General features: G+C 46.3%; 1 protein-coding gene across 4 annotated transcripts in view; it reads right to left on the reverse strand.

Moving 5' to 3' along the window:
* Positions 1–4,420: 4,420 nt before the first annotated feature.
* Positions 4,421–21,884, reverse strand: part of LOC138981624 (pre-mRNA-processing factor 40 homolog A-like) — a 41,407-nt gene continuing 23,943 nt past the window's right edge. For 3 of the 4 annotated variants that reach the window (XM_070354605.1, XM_070354604.1, XM_070354606.1), the window contains exons 17-23: positions 16,706–16,762; positions 16,261–16,335; positions 15,166–15,342; positions 8,119–8,200; positions 7,661–7,731; positions 6,715–6,801; positions 4,421–5,411 (exon numbers count right to left, since the gene is read on the reverse strand). In XM_070354605.1, the coding sequence (XP_070210706.1) occupies positions 5,316–5,411; positions 6,715–6,801; positions 7,661–7,731; positions 8,119–8,200; positions 15,166–15,342; positions 16,261–16,335; positions 16,706–16,762 (645 nt within the window). In that variant the 3' untranslated portion in view covers positions 4,421–5,315. The other variant, XM_070354607.1, reaches the window with a different exon arrangement.

Genomic DNA, 21,884 nt, shown 5'->3' on the forward strand with positions numbered 1-21,884 from the left:
ATTGCTCTAGCCCTTGGAGAGGAAAAGTCTACAGCCCTCCCCACTTTCCTAAGCTTCACCGGTTGCGACACGGTCTCTGCCTTTTTTGGCAAAGGAAAACTGTCTACATGGGCTGCATGGAAATGTTATCCTGCAGTAACAGAGGCCTTTAGGTTAATTGAAGAGAATCCTTTTGTTGCCATGGAGTTGAACAGCCACCATGCACTTCAAATTGCTGGAACGCTTCACAGTTGTCCTGTATGACAAAACCAGCCAGCTGAGAGGGATGGGGCTAGACTCTGGACAAGGACAGCAAGGCTTGGCTCCCTTTTTGGATGACACTGCCAGTAGCATCTGAAGCTTGCAGCCAACCAGTCAAAATTGTAATGTGCATGCAAGGGTGCAAGAGGATGTGACACCACATGTGGTTGCAGGAAAGCTGGATGGCAATGCACAAGATGGTGCAAGTGCAGCTGTGACAAATAGATCAATGGATATCCACATACTCGTACCAGCTGCGGTTGCCGATGTACATGCCAGAATTGCTTTAAAGACGTTTTCCTGAATGTTGAAAACTTTAAGGGGCTGAATAAGCAGTTATAAACACTAATATTCCTGAAACAAATTAATGTTTAATTGCCATGTTCATTGATACTATGGAAGCAAGTTACGTACAATGTCGCGATATGATTTTTTGGGCCTTATTTTCGAGTTTTGTTAAACCATAAACAAATATCTCGCAAAAATATGAATGTTTATTGATTAAAAAATTATTTGAAATGTATCCTTTTCTGATTTTATTCATTTAATTGATCATATTACCTTTACATTTTTAAAACATCTTGCTTAGACATGAAAATGCAGTATTTTCCTCTATTAATACTATGGAAAAATTGGTGACGTCACATGACTGGGCTGCATTGGCCAAATTTGATGGGGCCTAGCAAAAAATTAATAAGTAGGGTCTACAGAATTGCCTCACAAATTTGACACTTTTGTCAAGTCGGTCCCCATCATATCGCTAAGCTGCCTGGCTAGAAAGGATCTCTCCTGAATCATTCTGTTCATGATACATAGTACGTAGAGGTTACATGCCGAGTCTCAGCGATTATTAAAAATAATGGTCGAAGTTGGCGGATCATGAAAAATGCGAGCTTCAGCAAGCTTTTTCATGACCGCGAACTGAGACCATTAATTTTATTAATCACTGAGACGAGGTGTGTAACCTCTTTATTCCTCCTTTCTTCAGTTATTCAAAGAAAACAGGAGTTTTTGTGCGAAAGTTCGATCGAATCCGAATCACTCAACCAGTCAACCTGCGCAGGTGATCGATTAATGCGCGGTTGTATAGTTCCGTGCAAATCATTCCATTCTGTTAACACTTCTTGTCAGTTTCCCTGTTTTGGACTAAAATCAAGTACACAGATATGCTGTTATTCTGCTGTGGCGGTAAAGGCAGATATTGTGTGTTCTGTTTATGTTTTAGTATCGCTTAGGATAATGTTCTTTCGTCAAATGGGACTAGCAGACGAACTTTTGCACCCGTGTTCCAACGTTAATTACTGTATGAAGTTCAGTTTTCTGGGGAAAATAGTGTATGAAACCGCTTTATGTTGTTTAAATTGATGAGATGTGTGCATTTGGTTGCGTGTGATCTGTTTATAAAATGAAATATTGTTGAAAACTGACCGTCGGATTGCAGTCAGTGTTGTCGAAGAAACTGAGTGAAAAGAAGGGGAACTACTCTTGTCGCTAGACAAAGTATGAGTTACTTGCCTTGGGAATTTGCTTGTGATGAACGTTTGTGCACGGCAGATCTAGATTCAGAAAACAACCGAACTCATGGATTTTATATGGAGATTCATGTGTTCAGGCCTGTAGTTGTTAATTTAAATGCGGTATGTTTGTATTGTTTGCTCCAGAGATGTATACTTCGTACGTATAGAGCGTTCAGAACTTTTCAGTCGCAAAAGTAGTACCGAAACAGAACAGCTTCTCAACCCATTGCACTATCGAGGATTCAGGCTGTTGCTGGCTCGTTATTTGTTTGGTTGCTGGGTCATTATCGAAAAATAACTAGCTCTAAAAGTTTACAGAGGTAAAGAAGCAGAGGGGGGAATAAATTACAATAATTGCCTTGTTTGTAAAGACTGTTTGTTCATGAAGTGGATTGTAAAGATTTTGTAATTTTAATATGCTGCATTATCTGAGCTTATGATGTCTTGGCACTTGTGAGAATATCAGGTGTGTTTATATTGCTTGTTAGCATACTCAGATGTATGTGGTCGTCTGTTTTGTCGAAAAATGAGCTTCACATCATAAGTGACTTTGAATTTGTGATCTGGATTAGAATTCTTGGATTTTCGATAGACATGTTGCCATGTTATCTTTTTTAGTTCAAATGAAATGTCTTGTCTGCCTTTGTGAGAAGTTGGCAACCCCAATTGTCATCATTTTCACGAGTTTTCATTCACAAGCACCTGGGAAATAAATCTCATGTTCCCCAGGCAATAAATCCCCGGTTACCATAGTTGCAGGAAGCAGGTTATACATGGATAATCAAAAGCAAACCCAATAGAAACGCTCGGGGATTCTTCGGCTCTTTTCTTTGGCGTTTCCCCAGACCTAAACAGACGACACGACACTGCTTTGCAAAGTTCCACAAACAAACTGGCAAACTGGCAAAGGTAAACAAAAAACAAAACTACTTCATGAAAGGTCATAAATTCATCATAAACAAATGAAACCTACCGAATTGATACTCTTCTTCTTAACAGTTCATTCAGCAGGAACATAATCAGTTATCATCATGCCAGACTTTCTGGATGTAGTTCATTGCTCACCTCATGAAGTTTAAATAGTATTAAGCCAACCTGGTTTGGGTTTGTTGCTGTCCTGTGGTTGGACTTCACTCATCATTCTTTTCCCGGTGAAATCTCAACTGTTTTTTGTTTGTCTACATGTAGTTCTGAGAAAAGAGTAAGTTTGAGTGTCGCAGTATACATATTCATTGAAAATTAGCTGACTATGTTTCACATTATGAGGTTACGAGTTTCTTCTGTGCTTTACTGTTTTTAAGTTATTTTTAAGTCGTCATTGTACATGTATTTGGAACAGGTTTGCAATTTGTACATGTTTCTTGTTTTACAAAGCTGTAAATGTATCAATTGTTGATACCATCATGATCATATTTTCTAAATTTGTATGTCCTTGCATTCTGTTTTCTTCCAGATTTGTGCAGAGTTGATATAACACACAGCTTGTAAAAATAATTGTATGTTTTCTAACAAATACTGCAATAGTATGAGGTGCTGTCTGGTACAGTATATATGCTAACGGTTTTCTTTCACAAGTTTGACCTTCCTTATGGCCATGTTAGCAGGGAACAAGAAGTTTACCTGGTGCAGAGCTGTCAATAAGAACTGTATTGACAACACTTTTGATAACCATGCAGAGCCTTGGGGCATGCTAACCTTCTTCTTCTTCTGCGTTCGTGGGCTAAAACTCCCACGTACACTTGCGTTTTTGCACTAGTGGATTTTTACGTGAATGACCGTTTTTACCCTGCCATTTAGGCAGCCATACGCTGCTTTCGGAGGAAGCATGCTGGGTATTTTCGTGTTTCTGTAACCAAACGAACTCGGACATGGATTACAGAATCTTTTCCGTGTGCACTTGGTCTTGTGCTTGCGTGTTCACACGAAGGGGGATAAGGCACTAGCAGGTCTGCACATAAGTTGACCTGGGAGATCGGAAAAATCTCCACCTTAACCCACCAGGCATTCGAACCCACGTCCTTCCGCTTTGGAGGCCGTCGTCTTAGCAACAAGCCATTGCGCCCGTCGCATACTATCAAAAGTGTCTGTGATACAGTTCTTGCCGACGGCTCCATGCCTGGTACATTTCTTGTTCCACGGAAACACAGCAATAAGAAAGGTGCGCCTCAGGCGAGCTCATAGATTACGCTATTTCTTCTTAAATCTGGATTGACTCTTGGTGCCATGAGTGTTTTTTCACCCACTGTGGTCCTGAGTGACAGATGTAGTGATTTTTTTCAGACAGAAAGAATCTCCTGTGCAGGTTTGCAATAAGCAGTGTTTAGTGTTTGCAGTGCATGGGGCACAATAGTTGCATGACTTTAACGAAGACAGAGTGATTGTCATTATTCTGTATTGTGCATGTTTTATTCCAAAACTTGTATTTTTACCTGCGCGCACACACGCACACACACACACACACACACACACACACACACACACACACACACACACACACACAGAAGAAACGAACTGAGAGAAACAAAGAATGAGATAGACATTGTATTGGAGTAGTTTGAGATAGACATTGTATTGGAGTTGTTCGCTTTTTCTGAACATGTAACATTTCAATGTGCCTTGTTTGTAAAGAAGTATGAAAACAAATGTGAACAACAAATCCTGAATCTTTTAATGCTTCATGTGTTTTATTCAAAACACAAGTTTGTCGCACAAATGTTATAACATTCAATGAAACATATGACTGAACACATGACAAATAGCTGCACATTTCCTACAATTCTTCTCCACCTATCCCTATTCAAGCAAATTTAAACCTTAACCATATGGGCACACAGTCATCTGACTCTCGAAAACTGTATTGATATAACATGTGCATGTCTGTCCTTTGGCAGTTTCAAAATGAGTGCAGTGGACTTCCCCCACCCCGACCCCCACCTGCCTTTTTAAGACCTCCCCCTTTCAAGACTTGTTTTTATGTTATAGATTTTCTGTTCTTTTCTGTTCACAGCATCTATAAATATACCAACACTTTAAGAATCCTTCCTTTTCAAGGCCCGATTTTCTCAGATGTTTGGAGGTCTTACTGTACAAATTAAAACCTCAAATTACGCAAAAAGATAATCAAAAGAACACAAATTTTTTCAACATTTATTCAGGAAGTGGCCAAATTTGAGGCTTTTCTGTGATCACTGTCTGACGAACACATCCATTCTCCTAGCCACCTGGGTACATTCAACCAGGACATTTTTTCCTCTAAAACTGTCTTTTAATAGTCATTGTGGAACTCATTGAATTCCTTCTTTTGCAAACACTCATTAATTGGTATTACTGCAGTGATGGTTTTAGAAATTCCTCCATTTTCTCACCACATAATACTCCACAACATTTTTCACATTTCACCAATGTGCACCAATAAGCACAACAACATCTTGACACATCTCACACAGACGATAAGAGGCCTACCACATTTCTCCACGTTGCTGAAGACACAGCTGAAGAAACAGAAAATGAGCTATCAAGCACCCACACTGGCCTCTACAAGACCACAGAATCAGTGTTTCAAGCGTCGGCTCCCGCTAACTGTTGCAGTAATATGCGTCGTCTTTGTTCAAGCTCCCCTTCGCTCATATCACTGCCGGATGAGTTCCAGTCATTCTGCAAACAACCAGGGGTATTTGAATTCCTGGATACCACAAAAATCATCTGACGAGCTGGGAACAGAATATCCAAACTGTAGCAAAATGATTGCTCATGCTGAATTCTGAATTTGATGGGGAAAAAAAATCTATTAATCAATCAGTGTAAATTAGATTCATGCAAATTTGTGTTTAAAAGATCAACAAAACCACAAACGCAACTCGTTGTCTCACCTCCCTTTCTCGATCTATGAAACTGAAACTCTTGGTGAGTTTACTGTAGTTTGCAATGCCAAGCTACCTCAAAACTGTAACCACAACAGATAATGTTAGGTACAGCAGCTCTGTTGTCTTAAAAGTTTACATATAGAAAATAACAGAGACACAAACACTGGCACATGGAAAACAAAGAGGAAGATAAAAGATAAGTACACTACAGACCATTAAGAAAACTCACTTATTTATTCATCTGTTCACACGCTCATATTTACTATGACAAACATGCAGTATTTTCAATTACAAAAGAATTTTTAAAAAACAACTCTGAAGTATTAATGCTGAGTAAGTAAATAATGAGTGTCAGTATACAATTCAATATTAACAGTGTTAGTTAGAAAAGGTAAGTATGTAAATGAATACGATCAATCGCAGTTTGTTTGTTTGTTTGTTTGCTTAACGCCCAGCCGACCACGAAGGGCCATATCAGGGCGGTGCTGCTTTGACATATAACGTGCGCCACACACAAGACAGAAGTCGCAGCACAGGCTTCATGTCTCACCCAGTCACATTATTCTGACACCGGACCAACCAGTCCTAGCACTAACCCCATAATGCCAGACGCCAGGCGGAGCAGCCACTAGATTGCCAATTTTAAAGTCTTAGGTATGACCCGGCCGGGGTTCGAACCCACGACCTCCCGATCACGGGGCGTACGCCTTACCACTAGGCCAACCGTGCCGGTATCAATCGCAGTGACAGAACATGTTTTACATGAGTGCTTAAAAAGGCTGTTTGTCAAAAAGACTTTAAAAGTTAGACCATTTTCAACATGGCATCAACAGTTTTTCTACATGTTACGATCTACAAATTGTAAACCACTCACTAGTTCTTCTTCTTTTGCTTTTGCGCTTTAAGTCAAAGAAGAACTTTCGTGTGCTCTACAACAATATAATAGCAAACGAGTCAAATAAAAAACTATTCCAAAATCTCAAATAGCAAATGATTTCAGCACTGCAAGGAGTGACATGTTATGTCCCTTTCAAAAGTTAGTATCACTATGTTCTAACATGAGTCTTCTGTAAACTAGTTTCTGAGTCTTTTACCTTTTCCTTCTTAGGCTCTGGAGTGTGCCTTTTTCTCTTGGAATATTCCCTTTCTGGTTCAGCATCAGACACATCAGACCTAGAAGCCTATCAACACAACAGACAATTTGTAGTGATACACACCAGCACATTCTCAACAAGACTAACGCATCATGCATATCATCCTGAACTCAGGTAAAATGAGTTACTTCCCTTCGGGTCTCATTTATCCCTGACATGATGCCTGTTTTTCTTCTCTGGAGAGGAAATCGATTTTTTTAATTTTTTTTTTTACATATTTAGAGCTTTTCGTAATGTGTTATTGATATAAGCAGATTCGCGATCATCGATAATGATTTTTCATGGTGTGTAATGTTTAAATTACAAAGGAATTGTTACGTAAGACAGTTTCAAACGAGCTATCTTTCGCGGATGTTCTTTTACTGTGCAAACTCTAAATATGGCAAAAGTGTCACGTGATAATCAACTTTGTCACGTGATCATAACAAAATGGCTACAGAGCGAACGATACTTTTTCCATAACCAGTTGGGAGTGATGCAACAATGGTCTCCTTCCCACAGCAGTCTCAAAATTTTGACTTGTTTTGACTTTAGAACGATGTCTTTATCATAACTGTGAAGAACAGAACAGAGATCACTGTCGAAGTCGACCATTCTACAATCACGTTTGTCTTTTATCAGAAACATTAGGGAAAAACATATGGGAGATAACTCTGTATTCTTGTTTTTGTAGATTTCGGCTTTTAGCTCCGCTTCTTTCCCTGTACTCCGTGTAGCAATTAGCCATCCTGTCAGAGAGACTTGAGCGATAGCCGCGTGGACCGTTGATTATCAGAATGCATGCATATACATACCATGAAGTTTAACAGCCAAAATTATGATCAGCTGCTTCTCATGTGCTGAAATGGAATCACTTTAAACAGGGAGTAAAAAATTATTCACTTACCGATCTTGACGTTCTCTTCTTCTTCTTTGACTTTTTTTTGTGTTTCCTTGAACTTTGGTCGGCCTCATCATCTGAAAATAGGACAGAATCAGAGATCAATACTCATTTATACTGACTTTGACAATTATTTTACAATTGCAAGCAGGCCTGAAAGTGGCAAATATTTTACTTGCCATGGCGAGTAGAAACATGTAACTGGCGAGTAGAAATATTCATCTACTCGCCAAATGCGAGTAAAGTTGCTGAAACAAATTGTTGGTTTGGCTAGTAAAGTTTGCTCTCTGGCTAGCAAATTTTCAGAATCACTAGCCAAAGGCGAGTACACCATTTGTTGGACTTTCAGCACTGGCAAGTATAACCAACATACACACACACACACACAGGCATGCACACATACACACACACACACACACTTGATCTTCACAGCATTCACCTTTGCCTCCCTTGTGAAATCATACCTGAATCACTAGACCTTGACTCGGACCGTGTTTTCTTCTTTTTCTTGGATTTGTGCCGAGAACTGTCCTCTTCAGATTCACTCTGCAACAAAAAAAACCAACCCATAAATAAAAAGAAAAGTTTATATCACACCACTATTTACATCAACATTAAAAAATTAAAAACATTTCAGAATAACTGTGTCACTGAAGCTCTGAAGAAACTATCAACAAGAACACTATAATTAGAAATTTTAGTAATAAATTTTCATTTGATTAATATACTTACCCAACTCACTTACCCAACTCACATATAGCAATTAACCCTAGTTCAGTGCTGGTTACGCTGTACGCGTCCCCTTGGTAACAAGGGAGACCACTCTAAAAAAGAGAGTGCCCTATCCCATAATGCCAGACTAACCACTAGTCTGACTTCCGTATGCGTGCGCATACGCCGCCATCTTATCATTCCAAAACGAAGCCCAACTCACTTCTTTTTTAGACCCCCATACCACCACAGCGGGGAGGCGGGAGGGAATAAACGATGTGAGTTGGGTAAGTATATTAATCAAATGAAAATTTATTACTAAAATTTTTAATTAAATTACATATCTTACCCAACTCACATATAGCAGATTGCTATCATAGGAGGAGGGTACTCACCAGATCAATCCACAAGGACCTGCCCTGCAGCCACCAACGAGGGCAAAGCAGAGCTGCCATCTTGACGTATGCCAGCCACCTCCCGGAGATAGAAGTTTATAAAAACGTCTTCCGATCTCCAGTATGCCGACTCCAGAACTTCTGAAAGACGACCTGATCTCAGCACTGCCAACGACGAAGACCATGCCCTGGCCTCGTGAGTTCTGGCAGCCGTAAGAGGCAACACCATTCTGGTATCACCTAACTGTCTTTGCCACCAGATATAAGTGTTCCGAATGGTAGAAGACACCCATTTGGTTAACGTAACTTTCGAGATGTCCTTCCCCCGAGCCGTATTGAGTGATATAAAGAGCAGTTTCTGAGACATAGAGCGAATCGGCTGAGTCCGGGACAGGTAGCTGCTGAGTGCTCGTACAGGGCAGTTAAAAACATCCTCATCTCCCGGAGCCAGAATTGTGCTCAAAGGGGGAATACGGATAAGCGGGGATGGTTGGCCTGGTTTTTGGTTCTTGGCCAAGAAATTAGGCCTGAACTTAAGAGAAAATGAACCGTCTTTTTCCCGGGAGATATCATTTGCCATTCCCGACAACGCGTGAACCTCGCTACCACGTCTAGCCGTAGCGAGTAAGACCAAGAAAAGAGTTTTATGCGTTACATTCGCCAGACTGGCCAAATGGATAGGCTCAAACTCCTCTGACGCAAGAAAACGTAACACCAAAACAAGAAGGGCAAAGCCCATACGACTCACATGCTTGACCTAAACCTAGCAATGACATCATACACTAAGAACTGCTTTACACATTTTTCCTACCAAAATACATGTGACCTTGACCCAAGGTCAAGGTCATCCAAGGTCATGCAACACAAAGCTGTTAATTCAAGACATAGGAAGTACAATGGTGCTTATTGGCTCTTTCTACCATGAGATATGGTCACTTTTAGTGGTTCACTACCTTATTTTGGTCACATTTCATAAGGGTCAAAGTGACCTTGACCTTGATCATATGTGACCAAATGTGTCTCATGATGAAAGCATAACATGTGCCCCACATAATTTTTAAGTTTGAAACAGTTATCTTCCATAGTTCAGGGTCAAGGTCACTTCAAAATATGTATACAATCCAACTTTGAAGAGCTCCTGTGACCTTGACCTTGAAGCAAGGTAAACCAAACTGGTATCAAAAGATGGGGCTTACTTTGCCCTATATATCATATATAGGTGAGGTATTCAATCTCAAAAACTTCAGAGAAAATGGGAAAAATGTGAAAAATAGCTGTTTTTTAGACAACATTTATGGCCCCTGCGACCTTGACCTTGAAGCAAGGTCAAGATGCTATGTATGTTTTTTGGGGCCTTGTCATCATACACCATCTTGCCAAATTTGGTACTGATAGACTGAATAGTGTCCAAGAAATATCCAACGTTAAAGTTTTCCGGACGGCCGGACGGACGGACGGACGGACGGACGGACGACTCGGGTGAGTACATAGACTCACTTTTGCTTCGCATGTGAGTCAAAAAATCCCACGCCGGAGGTGTGTTTTGTCACGAGCCAGCTTAAGGGAAGCGCCCTTAATAACGCCGGAGATAACCCCCAACAAGTTAACTTTATGTCCAAGTTGCCTGAGTGTAGAGGCAATTGCAGACCTCCTAACCCTCAACGAAGAGGGAGAACCCCCCTGATCAGCTAGCCACGATAAGTGATTCGCTACCTGCATCGACCTAGGCGCCAGGGGGTTCACATTATTCTCAAGACACCACTTCGACCACGACGACCAGTGCGAAGCGTAAACAGAGTTGGTCGACTCTCTGTGCGCGTTTTGAACCAGCTTCAAAGTAGACACAGAGGCCCCTGCCCTAAGCAGAGAGTCTCTGATAGCACCCACCCGTGAAGTTGCAGCATTTGCGGGTTTATGTGATGAATGCCTGACCGAGGCTGCAAAAGTTCGCCCTTCCTTAGAGCGAGCGGGATGGGCGGACGAACCGCCAGACGCACCAGATCTGGATACCAGTGCTGGCTGGGCCAGAGAGGAGCCACCAGCACGAGCGCTGGCCTTTCGAGATCCGCTTTCCTTATTACCCTGCCCAGAATGCAGAAAGGAGGGAAGGCGTAAGCCACCAGATTCTACCAGTCCATCTCGAGTGCGTCCACCGCCCAGGCTTGGGGGTCCGGAAACGGAGACACAAAGAGCAGGAGCCTTGCCGAGAACCTTGTTGCAAACAAGTCGATGCACGGCTTGTCCACCTGAGCCCAAAGGCGCTCCAAGGCCTGATGCGAGAGAGTCCACTCTGAGTGGAGTATCTTGTCCCCCCTGCTCAGGGCATCCGCCAACACGTTGAGCTTGCCCCTCAGGTAAGTTGCTGACAACCGAATGTGTTGCGTACTGCACCACATCAGCAAGCGACATGCTCTGTCTGACAGAACCTGTGAGCGCGTCCCCCCTTGGCGGTTTATATAAGCCGCAACAGTCGTATTGTCTGTATGTACTCTGACATGACTGCTCGCCAGAGAAGGAAGAAACACCCTCAGGCCCAAGGCCACGGCCTCCAGTTCCAGGACGTTAATGTGCAAGGACCCTTGACTGACGTCCCACACGCCCGCAGCCGTCTGATCCGCCAAATGAGCTCCCCACCCTGTCTGAGACGCATCCGTGAACAGATCGTTCTCCGGAGCCGGGGGAGTGATGGGAACACCCTGGGACACCCAAGGAAGAAGCCAGACACCTGTGGTGCTTCTGAACCAATCTCCCAACTCGACCTGGCAACTCCAAGCTTGAGTTGCCTGATCCCATCGAGCCTGCACTGCCGCCTGAAACGGTCTTTTGTGCACTCTTCCCAACGGAACCAGCGAGGCCATGGATTCCATCTGACCCAGGATAGAATACAATTCCCGAGCTAAGGCCACATTCTTTCCGTGTAGCGCACGGATCAACGCCTGAAGTTTGTCCACCCGCTTTTGAGCAGGACGAACTGACCACTCCATCGTGTCGAACTCTATGCCCAGATAGGTGAACCCCTGTGAAGGCTCCAACTCGGACTTCCCCACATTGACTGAGAACCCGAGTTGACTCGCCAGGCTGAGCACCCTGTGCATGTGTGTGCTGCAGAGGACCTGATTCTGGTGTAAAATCAGCCAGTCGTCGAGGTACGCCCTGAGGCGCACCCCCTCCTGCCTCACTAGAGCACAGAGCTGACGAACGACCATCGTGAAAATCCATGGAGAGAGGGACAGACCGAACGGGAGAGCCCGAAACTGGAAAATCCTCTCCCCCCACCGAAACCGCAGCCACTTTCTGTCCGCTGTGTGCATCAGCACGTGAAAGTAGGCGTCCGTGAGATCGATGGAAGTGGCCCAATCCCCTGGACGCAGAGCCTCTCTCACCGACGCAGGCGTTTCCATCGTGAATTTTACTACTCTCAGGAACCTGTTCAGACATGAAAGGTCTAGAACTGGCCTCCACGCGCCCGAAGCCTTGGGCACCACAAAGAGCCTGCCGTAAAATCCCAACGATCCCTGATCGCGAACCTCCTCGATCGCTTCTTTTTGCAGGAGAGCAACTACCTCCCCCTGCACGGCCAACTTGGCCTCGGGATCGTTTGGAAATCTGAAAGGCGGAGGTATCCTGGACAGAGGTGCCTTCTTCTCTGCCCAGAGTAGCCGGAACCCCGAACTGACCACCCCTAATACCCACTGGCTGGCCACCAAGCGTGACCAGGTAGTGAGGGCCCTGGAGGGGCCACCCGCCACCACAACGGTGGGGGCTAACGGGACCGAAAGTTCGGGAGGGCATCATTGGGGGTGGGGCTTGCGCCCCGACCCCCTAGTCCCGCCAAAAGAACCCCTCTTCTGGGAAGAGGCACCACGCCCCCTACCCCAAGAAGCAGAGCTCTGACCCTGTGTCTTGCCCGCCGCTGCGGACGAAGACTGAGCCTTGCCTTGACCCTGAGACTTGCCCTGAGGCTTCTGAAAACCTTGGTGAGCAATCTTGGCTATAGCCAGATCCCTTGCCTCGTGCGTTTCCTTTTGCAAAGCATCCAAAGATGCGCGACCCAGAAGGGAACCGTCCATGACGGGAGAAACCTTCAGAGCTTCGATCGTCACCTTGTCCCTAATTCTTGACCCCGTCAAAAATGCCGACCTGCGAGAATGCACGGCAAACGTGTACAATCTAGCCGACAAAGTCATTTGTTCCTGTGACACCCTGGCCAAAGTAGCCAGCAAAGTCGTCACATCTTCCGAGGAAGCGTCATACCGGAACTCAAAGGGGTCGAGCGACGTCGCAATCGATCTCGACAACGATCTCTGGAGTGACTCTGACACAGACGCCAGCTCCAGCAGAGACCTTCCTGTCTCCTCTAAAGACATCAACGATGCCTCCGTACAAGGGACAGGCCTATCCTTCGTATAGCCATCCTCCCTTAAAGCCGCAAGTTCCGGTGTCACCGGGAGTATCGACTTGAACAAAGAGTAGGAATCAATCAGTCTGACTGGGTTGACTACCAGCTTGAAGTTGCGCAGATTAGCCGAACAAGGAACTTGTTGACCAACCTTCGCTAACCACGGTACAGCCGCCTCGGGAGCCTCACTGTGTTGTGCCAACAACGGAACAGGAGGCAGCCCCTTAGACCAACCCTTCACCAACACCTTCGACATCTCAAATGCCAGAGAAGGAGATTCGATGAACTTGAAAGAACCCTTCGTATTCTTATCAACACGAAAATCCCCCCAAGCCGAAGGAGGTGGAGCAAGCTGAGACTTGCTCTCCACCACACCCTCTTCAAAGTACTTTGAAGCCGTTTCAGCTGCAAGCGCCACCGCACTTCCCAGCCTAGACGGCAAACGGAACCCGGCATCATCTCCCAGAACGGAAGTGCCATCGTCCAGACAGTCGTCCTGTACGTCCGTACAGTCCGGAAGTTGACCCCCCGCTTGACTGCCATAGTCACACAGAGAGCCATCTCCACTGTCTTCTTCCCCCGAAGGAGGAAGCGGAAGTCGCACAGACTGACCAACGCCCAATGGCGCGGCAGAAAGCATCGAACCTTCCGTACGCTCTACAGTGTCCCTACCCCCCCCTGACCGGCCGACAGCGCGGCGATGGCCAGGCGGGGTATCAGAACTTTCACCCGTGAGCGCGATGCCCGTGGCTACTTTTGACTGTAGACGCGCTACACTTTCCCCGGAGAACCCAGGTACTCGTGTAGCAAACATACCTTGTGACAGCGAACCACCAGGAGACAGAACACCCAACGAAAGTGGGATAATCTCATCCCCATCCTGAACAGCGTGAACATCAGCTCTAGTCACCGTAGCGGAAGGGCCCGCCACAATCTTAGCCAAAGATGACGGTCCTGTCACCCCGGGAGGGAGTGAACGAAGTTCAGCCCGCGTAGACGAAATTTCTTCCGCCAGTGAAGAAACCTGCGAACTAAGTGCAAGCAAAAGAGAAGCCACGTCCGCGGCCGCCAGACCAGAAACAGCAGGAGCAGAAACCGCTTTAGCCGGTTTAGCAACATTAGCGACCTTATCCAAAGGCTTCACCGGCAAAATGGCCGCCGGCAAAATGGCGGCAGAAGGCATGTCTAGCAAAACATCAATACATTTGGCTGAGTCAGGTTCTAACACCGCCGCGACGGTTTGTTTAGATTTTCTAGGCGTTTTTTTTGGAGGGGAGGACTCAGCAGCCACCTGCTTAGAACTCTGCCTCTTCTTAACGTTATCAGCCATAGCAGGTAAGACTTTGTCAAAAAAATTTCAGAAAAATTTTCCGGAAAATTTCACAAGTCAAAAATGGCCAAACAACGCCTTTACAACAAGTACAAAACAAAGAACGATCTCACCTCAATACAGTAGCAAGGTAAGACGACGAAAGAATACCAAGGAGAAGAAACCCGGTCCCACAGACCAAGCAACATCGGCTGAACAACAGCCAGAGCGTACAAAAATGCGACCAGCCCGTCTGACGCTGAGTTTTGGAATGATAAGATGGCGGCGTATGCGCACGCATACGGAAGTCAGGCTAGTAGTTAGTCTGGCATTATGGGATAGAGCACTCTCTTTTTTAGAGTGGTCTCCCTTGGTTACCAAGGGGACGCGTACAGCGTATCCAGCACTGAACTAGGGTTAATTGCTATATGTGAGTTGGGTAAGATATGTAATTTAATGAGCGCTTCTGCTGAAGTTGTGATCCTTTTGCAATGTGGTGTGAGTGATAACAGCCACAGGCGCATTGCAGTGTTGTCCTTTGTTTGAGACACACAACATGGTGCAGCAAGTATTGACAACTCAGTTGCTTTTACCTGGAGCCTGTGTGTCCCCTGTTGCTTGCATCTTCTAGCAAAACATTATCCCATTAGCTGAATAGAAGCGCTTGTTCGGTGTGATATTAACAACTCGTTCTCACCGATGGAGACCTAGAACGAGAGCGGCGGCTCTTGCGCTTCCTGGATTTCTTGTGGCGTGAGTGATGGTGCATGCACGACTCCTCCATGGTGGTGATGTACTCTTTGAAGAGACGCATACGTTCAGACTCCAGAGTGATGGCATCCCACGACGAGTCCTTTTCCAGCTTGGCTTTGGCCTGAAACACACAACAGTAACAGTGTCATTTTCATCTTGACAGCGCCTGTATGAAGTCATTCCTGTTGGGATGTAAATACATGGCCGCACCTCATATAAGAATAGCTTGTGTGGTTCTAAGTGAATCTGTTGTAGTATATGTCATTCTGTTTTCGTGGAGCATATCTGGAAAGGTAACCTGAGTTTAGATAGTGAAGAGGCCTTGAGGGGGGTTGGGTCGGGGGAGGGGGGTATCAGAGAGAGAGATAGGGGGAGCGAGAGAAAAGAAAGGGGGACGCGAGAACAATGAGTGTGGGCGATGTGATATATGCACTGGTCAAGGCGGGAAATAGGCTTGGTATGCGGGACTGCATTGCAAGGCTGATTACTTTACGCGCAGCAAGCAAAGCGGCAGCACCTACACTAAATAAGTAACTGTGTGTGGGTGTGTGTGCTGTCGGTGGAAGCCTGAGTGCTGTTTAATGGATAACATATGTTTAAAGGAACAACACTCGCTTCATGAACTGTCTTCAGCTCACTACATGTTTTTTTTTTTAAATAATAAAAATGATTGTTTCTGCCATACTTTACTAATGACCTTATCAAATTTCAAGCATATCCAAATTTCATTCTGCTATGCTGAGTGGTCTGAATCAAGCCTTGAATGGATATTGAGTGACTCTAATCTACTATGAATTCCCTGTGTCAAAAAAACACACCCTTACGGGCAACCACATATGACTGGTTTACTTTGGTTCGGTCAACAGACCTATTTGAGACCAGCCTAGTGTAAAATGCACTGCTGTAGTACAGTCAAATAGAGCAGTATTCCTCAAACAATGCCAGTCAGAAATGGTTCAAGAAATGTGACAGCTTAACTGTTATTGGTATGACATTGACACAAGAAGAGACCTGTGAAACAGTTATCAAAATCCCTTACCTCTTCAAATGTTGTTTCCAGTTCCACCCCGTGCTTGCTGAGTGCAGCCTTGAAGTTATTCTCTAGCTTCTTCAGCTGCAACAAAACATTGGTACTTTGAGTTCTTCACTTCACACCACAAGATAGAGAAAACTGCTTGTGGTTTTCTGCATTTGAAGATTATGATATCAAACCTTTCACAGAAAAAAAAGTCTTTTGCGCGTTTATTTGGAAACCATTCTTTCATATCATTTAAAAAGCAAAAACAAAAAATACACTGAAATTTTCTCCATGAAATAAACAGATTTGCCTGATTTCAACTTAACAAGACATACAAAGATTTGAAGAAACAGTCTTTTGCAATCAAAAGATTTTCATCAACCAATTTCACAACTTTTGGCATTTTGTATTTTCCAGGGTACTTTACAAGCATCTTGGGAAAGTTTATATAACAACTTGTGCATACCTTTCTGGCTTCCTCCTTCAGTCTCTCTTTCTCTCTGGCCTCTGCTTTCTCAATTAACTGAAAAATTAAACAATCTCACTGATTCATGCCCAAAAGGTTTTTCATTATTTCAGACACATGAAAGCTACTCCACGGTCCCCTTAACATTTGCAACTCCCCTCCCTAACACCTGCCTTCATGATTAAACATGGTAGTCCTACATGTTCTGGTGTCAGAAACAACTCTTGTGAACATCTCATGAAAACATGTAGAAAACTGCAAAAAAAATTAAAAATTTTAGTAGTAAATTTTCATTTGATTAATATACTTACCCAACTCACATATAGCAATTAACCCTAGTTCAGTGCTTAGCAACGCTGTATACGTCCCCTTGGTAACAAGGGAAGCAACTCTAAAAAAGAGTGACCTATCCCATAATGCCAGACCAACTTCCTGTCTGACTTCCGTTTGCCGCCATTTGCATCATTCCGAAACTCAGCCCAACTCACTACTTTTTTAGACCCAACCACACCCACAGCGGGGAGGAGGGAGGGAATAAACGATGTGAGTTGGGTAAGTATTAATCAAATGAAAATTTATTACTAAAATTTTTAATTAAATTACATATCTTACCCAACTCACATATAGCAGATTGCTACTATAGGAGGAGGGTACTTACCCCATTAACGATGAAGAACTTGCCCTGCTGCTACCAATGAAGGCAAAGCAGAAGAGCCATCCTGGCGCAGTCCAGCCACATCCCGGAGATAAAAATTTATGAAAATATCCTCCGAGCGCCAGTAAGCTGCTTCGAGGACCTCTGCGAGGCGACCCGAACGCAGCACAGCCAAAGAAGAGGCCCAGGCTCTAGCCTCATGGGCTCTCGCCGCTGTCAAGGGCAACACTGCCCTGGTATCCCCCGACTGCTTTTGCCACCAGGCGTAAGCATGACGTATCGTCGTGGAGACCCACTTCGCCAAGGTTACTTTTGCTATGTCTTTACCTCGGACTGTGTTGAGGGAAATAAACAGTAACTTTTGCGTTTCCGAGCGAATAGACAAAGTCCTAGCCAAGTAGCTGCTGAGTGCCCTAACCGGACAGTTACATATATCAGGGTCTCCAGGAGCAAGAACATTACTCAAGGGGGGAATGCGAATAACCGGCGACGATTGACCCGGCTTTTGGTTCTTAGCTAAAAACCCAGGAATGAATTTAAGCGAATAAGATCCATCTCTCTCTAAAGAAATATCCTTAGCAAGGCCCGACAGCGCATGAACCTCACTGCCGCGCCTTGCCGAAGCAAGCAAAACCAACAGCAAAGTCTTTTTAGTCACATTAGCTAAACTAGCCGACTGAAAAGGCTCAAAAACATCAGAGGCTAGAAACCTCAAAACTAAAAACAGATCCCAAGCCGGGAGCTGCGCTTTACAATGAGCTGACTCAAGGGAGGCACCCCTGATGACGCTCGCTATAACACCATCTAAATTGATCTTGTGCCCGATCTGTCTCAGTGTTGACGATATAGCCGATCGTCTCACACGCAACGAGGACGGAGAAGCCCCCTGCCCAGCCAACCAGGACAAATGGTTCGCCACTTGCATAGATCTAGGAGCTAAAGGATCCACTCCCTTCTCCGTACACCACTTCAACCATGCCGCCCAATGTGAGGAGTAAACAGAATTTGTAGACTCCCTGTGCGCTTGTTGCACTAACTTCAAGGTTGCGTCGGAAGCCCCTGCCCGACGCAAAGAGACTCGCACAATATCCAACCGTGAAGCTGTAGAGCTTGGGGGTCTAGATGCTGAATGCCTGACCGTGGCTGTACTAGTTCGCCTCTTCTTACTGCTAGCGGAATGGGAGGCCGAACCGCCAGACGTACCAGATCTGGGTACCAATGTTGACTTGGCCAGAGAGGGGCCACCAGGACCAGCGCTGGCCTTTCCAAGTCTACTTTTCGCATTACCTTGCCCAGCAGGCAGAAAGGGGGAAAGGCGTACGCCATCAGATTCGACCAATCCAGGCTTAAGGCGTCTACCGCCCATGCCTGAGGATCCGGAAACGGAGAGACAAACAACGGGAGTCTCGATGAGAACCTCGTTGCAAACAGATCTATCGGAGGTTTGATCACGTGCGCCCACAGGCGATCCAGAGACTGGTGGGCCAGAGTCCATTCGGACTGCACCACCTTGTCTCCCCTGCTTAAGGAGTCTGCTAGAACATTCAGCGAGCCCCTCAGGTACCTCGCTGACAAGTGGATGCGATGTGTGTCGCACCAAACCAGCAACTGACATGCCCTGACGGACAACCTCTGCGAGTGAGTCCCGCCCTGCCGGTTCAAGTACGCAGCCACCGTCATGTTGTCCGTATGAACCTTGACATGACTGTCCGTCAGCAGAGGAAGAAAAGCCTGAAGCCCCAGGGCAACAGCCTCCAATTCCAGAACATTTATGTGACTCACAACCTGTTCGTCGTCCCAGAGACCTGAAGCTGTCCGATCTGCCAGATGAGCGCCCCAGCCCACCTGAGAAGCGTCCGTTACCAGATCGTGTGCCAGAACCGGAGGAACTATGGGGACCCCCTGCGACACCCAGGGAAGAAGCCATACCTCCGTGGAAAGAATGAACCACTCCCCCAACTCTATTTGGACATTCCAGTCCTGAGTTGTCTGATTCCATCGAGACCCCAAATCTGCCTGAAGAGGCCTCTTGTGCACTCTGCCCAGAGGCACCAGCGGAGCCATAGATTCCATCTGACCCAACAGGGAATGCAATTCCCGAGCCGAGGCCTGCTTCTTTCCGTAAAGTTCCCGAATCAACGCCCGAAGCTTGTCTATTCGCCTCTGAGAAGGGCGTACCAACCAAGCCACCGTATCGAACTCCATGCCTAGATACGTAAAGTTCTGGGACGGTTCCAGCTCTGATTTCCCCAGATTGACTGTGAACCCGAGACGACAAGCCAGACTGAGCACTCTCTGTGTATGAGCTCTGCACCCGCTCTGATCCTGATGTACGATCAACCAGTCGTCTAGATAAGCTCTCAGCCGAACGCCCTCTTGTCTCACAAGGGCGCACAGCTGACGCACGACCATCGTAAAGATCCAGGGGGAGAGTGAAAGGCCGAACGGCAGTGCCCGAAACTGAAACACCTTCTCCCCCCAGCAAAACCGCAGCCATTTCCTGTCTACTGGCCTCATGAGAACATGAAAATAGGCGTCTGTCAAATCGATTGACGTGACCCAGTCCCCCGGCCTCAACGCCTCCCTTACTGTGGCAGGCGTCTCCATCGAGAACCTTACAACCCGAAGAAACTTGTTTAACGTTGAAAGGTCCAGAACAGGCCTCCAAGCCCCCGATGCCTTGGGGACAACAAACAACCTGCCGTAAAACCCTGGAGATTCCTGATCGACCACCTCCTCTATAGCCTCCTTGCACAAGAGGGAGGTCACTTCCCCCTGAACGGCCTGCCAAGCCTTCGGATCCCGCGGGCCCCGAAAAAGAGGAGGTACCCTGGACAAAGGAGCCTTCTCCTCTGCCCAGAGCAGCCGGAACCCCGAACTGATTATCCCCAAAATCCACTGGCTGGACACCAAGCATGTCCAGGCAGCGAAGGCCCTGGAGGGGCCGCCCGCCACCACAACGGTGGGGGCTACGGGGACAATCGGCTCGGGAGGACATCATTGGGGGTGAGGCTTACGCCCCGACCCCCTAGAACCGCCAAACGAACCCCTCTTCTGGTAAGGCGCTCCGCGCCCCCTACCCCGAGAGGAAGAACTTTGACTCTGTGCCTTGCCTCCCCCAAAAGAGGAAGACTGAGGCTTGCCCTGAGTCTGAGGCTGTTTCTGTGGCTTTTGAAAGCCCTGATGGGCAATCCTTGCGATAGCCAAGTCTCTAGCGTCTTGTGTCTCCTTCTGGAGAGCCTCAAGAGACTCACTGCCCAAAAGAGCACCCTCCTCAAACGGAGAAGACTTCAGACTATCAATAGTCCCTTTGCCTCTGATCTTCGACCCTGCGAGAAACGCAGATCTGCGAGAATGCACCGCATGCGTGTACAGCTTGGCAGATAAACCCATCTGTTCTTGAGAAACTCTCGCCAGAGTCGCCAAAAGAACCGTCACATCTTCAGAAGACGCGTCAAACCTAAACTCAAACGGGTCGAGAGACGACGCGATCGACCGCGATAAAGATCTCTGAAGGGACTCAGAAACAGAGGCCAACTCCAAAAGAGATCTACCCGTCTCCTCCAAAGCAACCAAGGCGGCCTCAGTATAGGGGACAGCTCTGTCCCTACTGTAGCCGTCCTCTCTTAGGGAAGCCAGATCCGGCGTGATCGGAAGGGAAGCCCCCGGAAGAGAAAAAGTCTCCACCAAATTGACCTGCGGTGGACTCAACTTGAAGTTGCGAAACCCCGCAGACCTAAACAAAAGTTGACCAGACTGAGCCAACCATGGCTTAGCTGAATCAGGCGCATCCCCATGTTGTACCAACAACGGTACTGAAGGAGCCTGAGACATAGACTGAGAAGACTTCTTCAAAACCTTGGCCATATGAAAAGCCACTGACGGCGATTCAAGGAACCGAAAGTCACGCTTCTTCTCCCTCACACCACGGAAGTCTTCAAACGCTGAAGGAGGTGGTACCTCATGAGACTTAGGCTGAACCACCCCTTCCTTGAAGTACCTCGAGGCCGTTTCTGCCGCCAGAGCCACTGCATTAGCCAGCTTAAAGGGCAGTTTGACCTCCATGCTCTCCGCCACTGCGGACGCACCATCATCGGGACAGTCCTCCTGCACCTCCGTGCAATCGGGAAACCGGTCCCCCCCCTGACTGCCATAGTCAAGTAAGGAGCCGGCACGACTGTCCCCTTCCTGCCCCCCGGGCGGAAGCGAAAGCTGTACATTCTGACCATAGACTTGGGACATGGCTGACTGTACTAACACTTCCGTTCGCTCACCAAGGTTCGTACCCCGCACTGACCGACCGCCATGGCGGAATTGGCCAGCACAGGTATCGGAACTTTCACCCATATAGCCAACGGCAGGGGTTACTTCCTCTTGGCAACGCGCTGCACTTTCACCGGAGAACCCAGTTACTAATGCAGCAGACATACCTTCAGAACGACGTGCCACACCAGACGACGGAACGCTCGCCGGAACCGTAAGCCACCATCCACATCCTGCACCGCATGCACGTCAGCTCGAGTA

Source organism: Littorina saxatilis, linkage group LG12 (assembly GCF_037325665.1).
Source record: "Littorina saxatilis isolate snail1 linkage group LG12, US_GU_Lsax_2.0, whole genome shotgun sequence".
NCBI lineage: Eukaryota > Metazoa > Mollusca > Gastropoda > Littorinimorpha > Littorinidae > Littorina > Littorina saxatilis.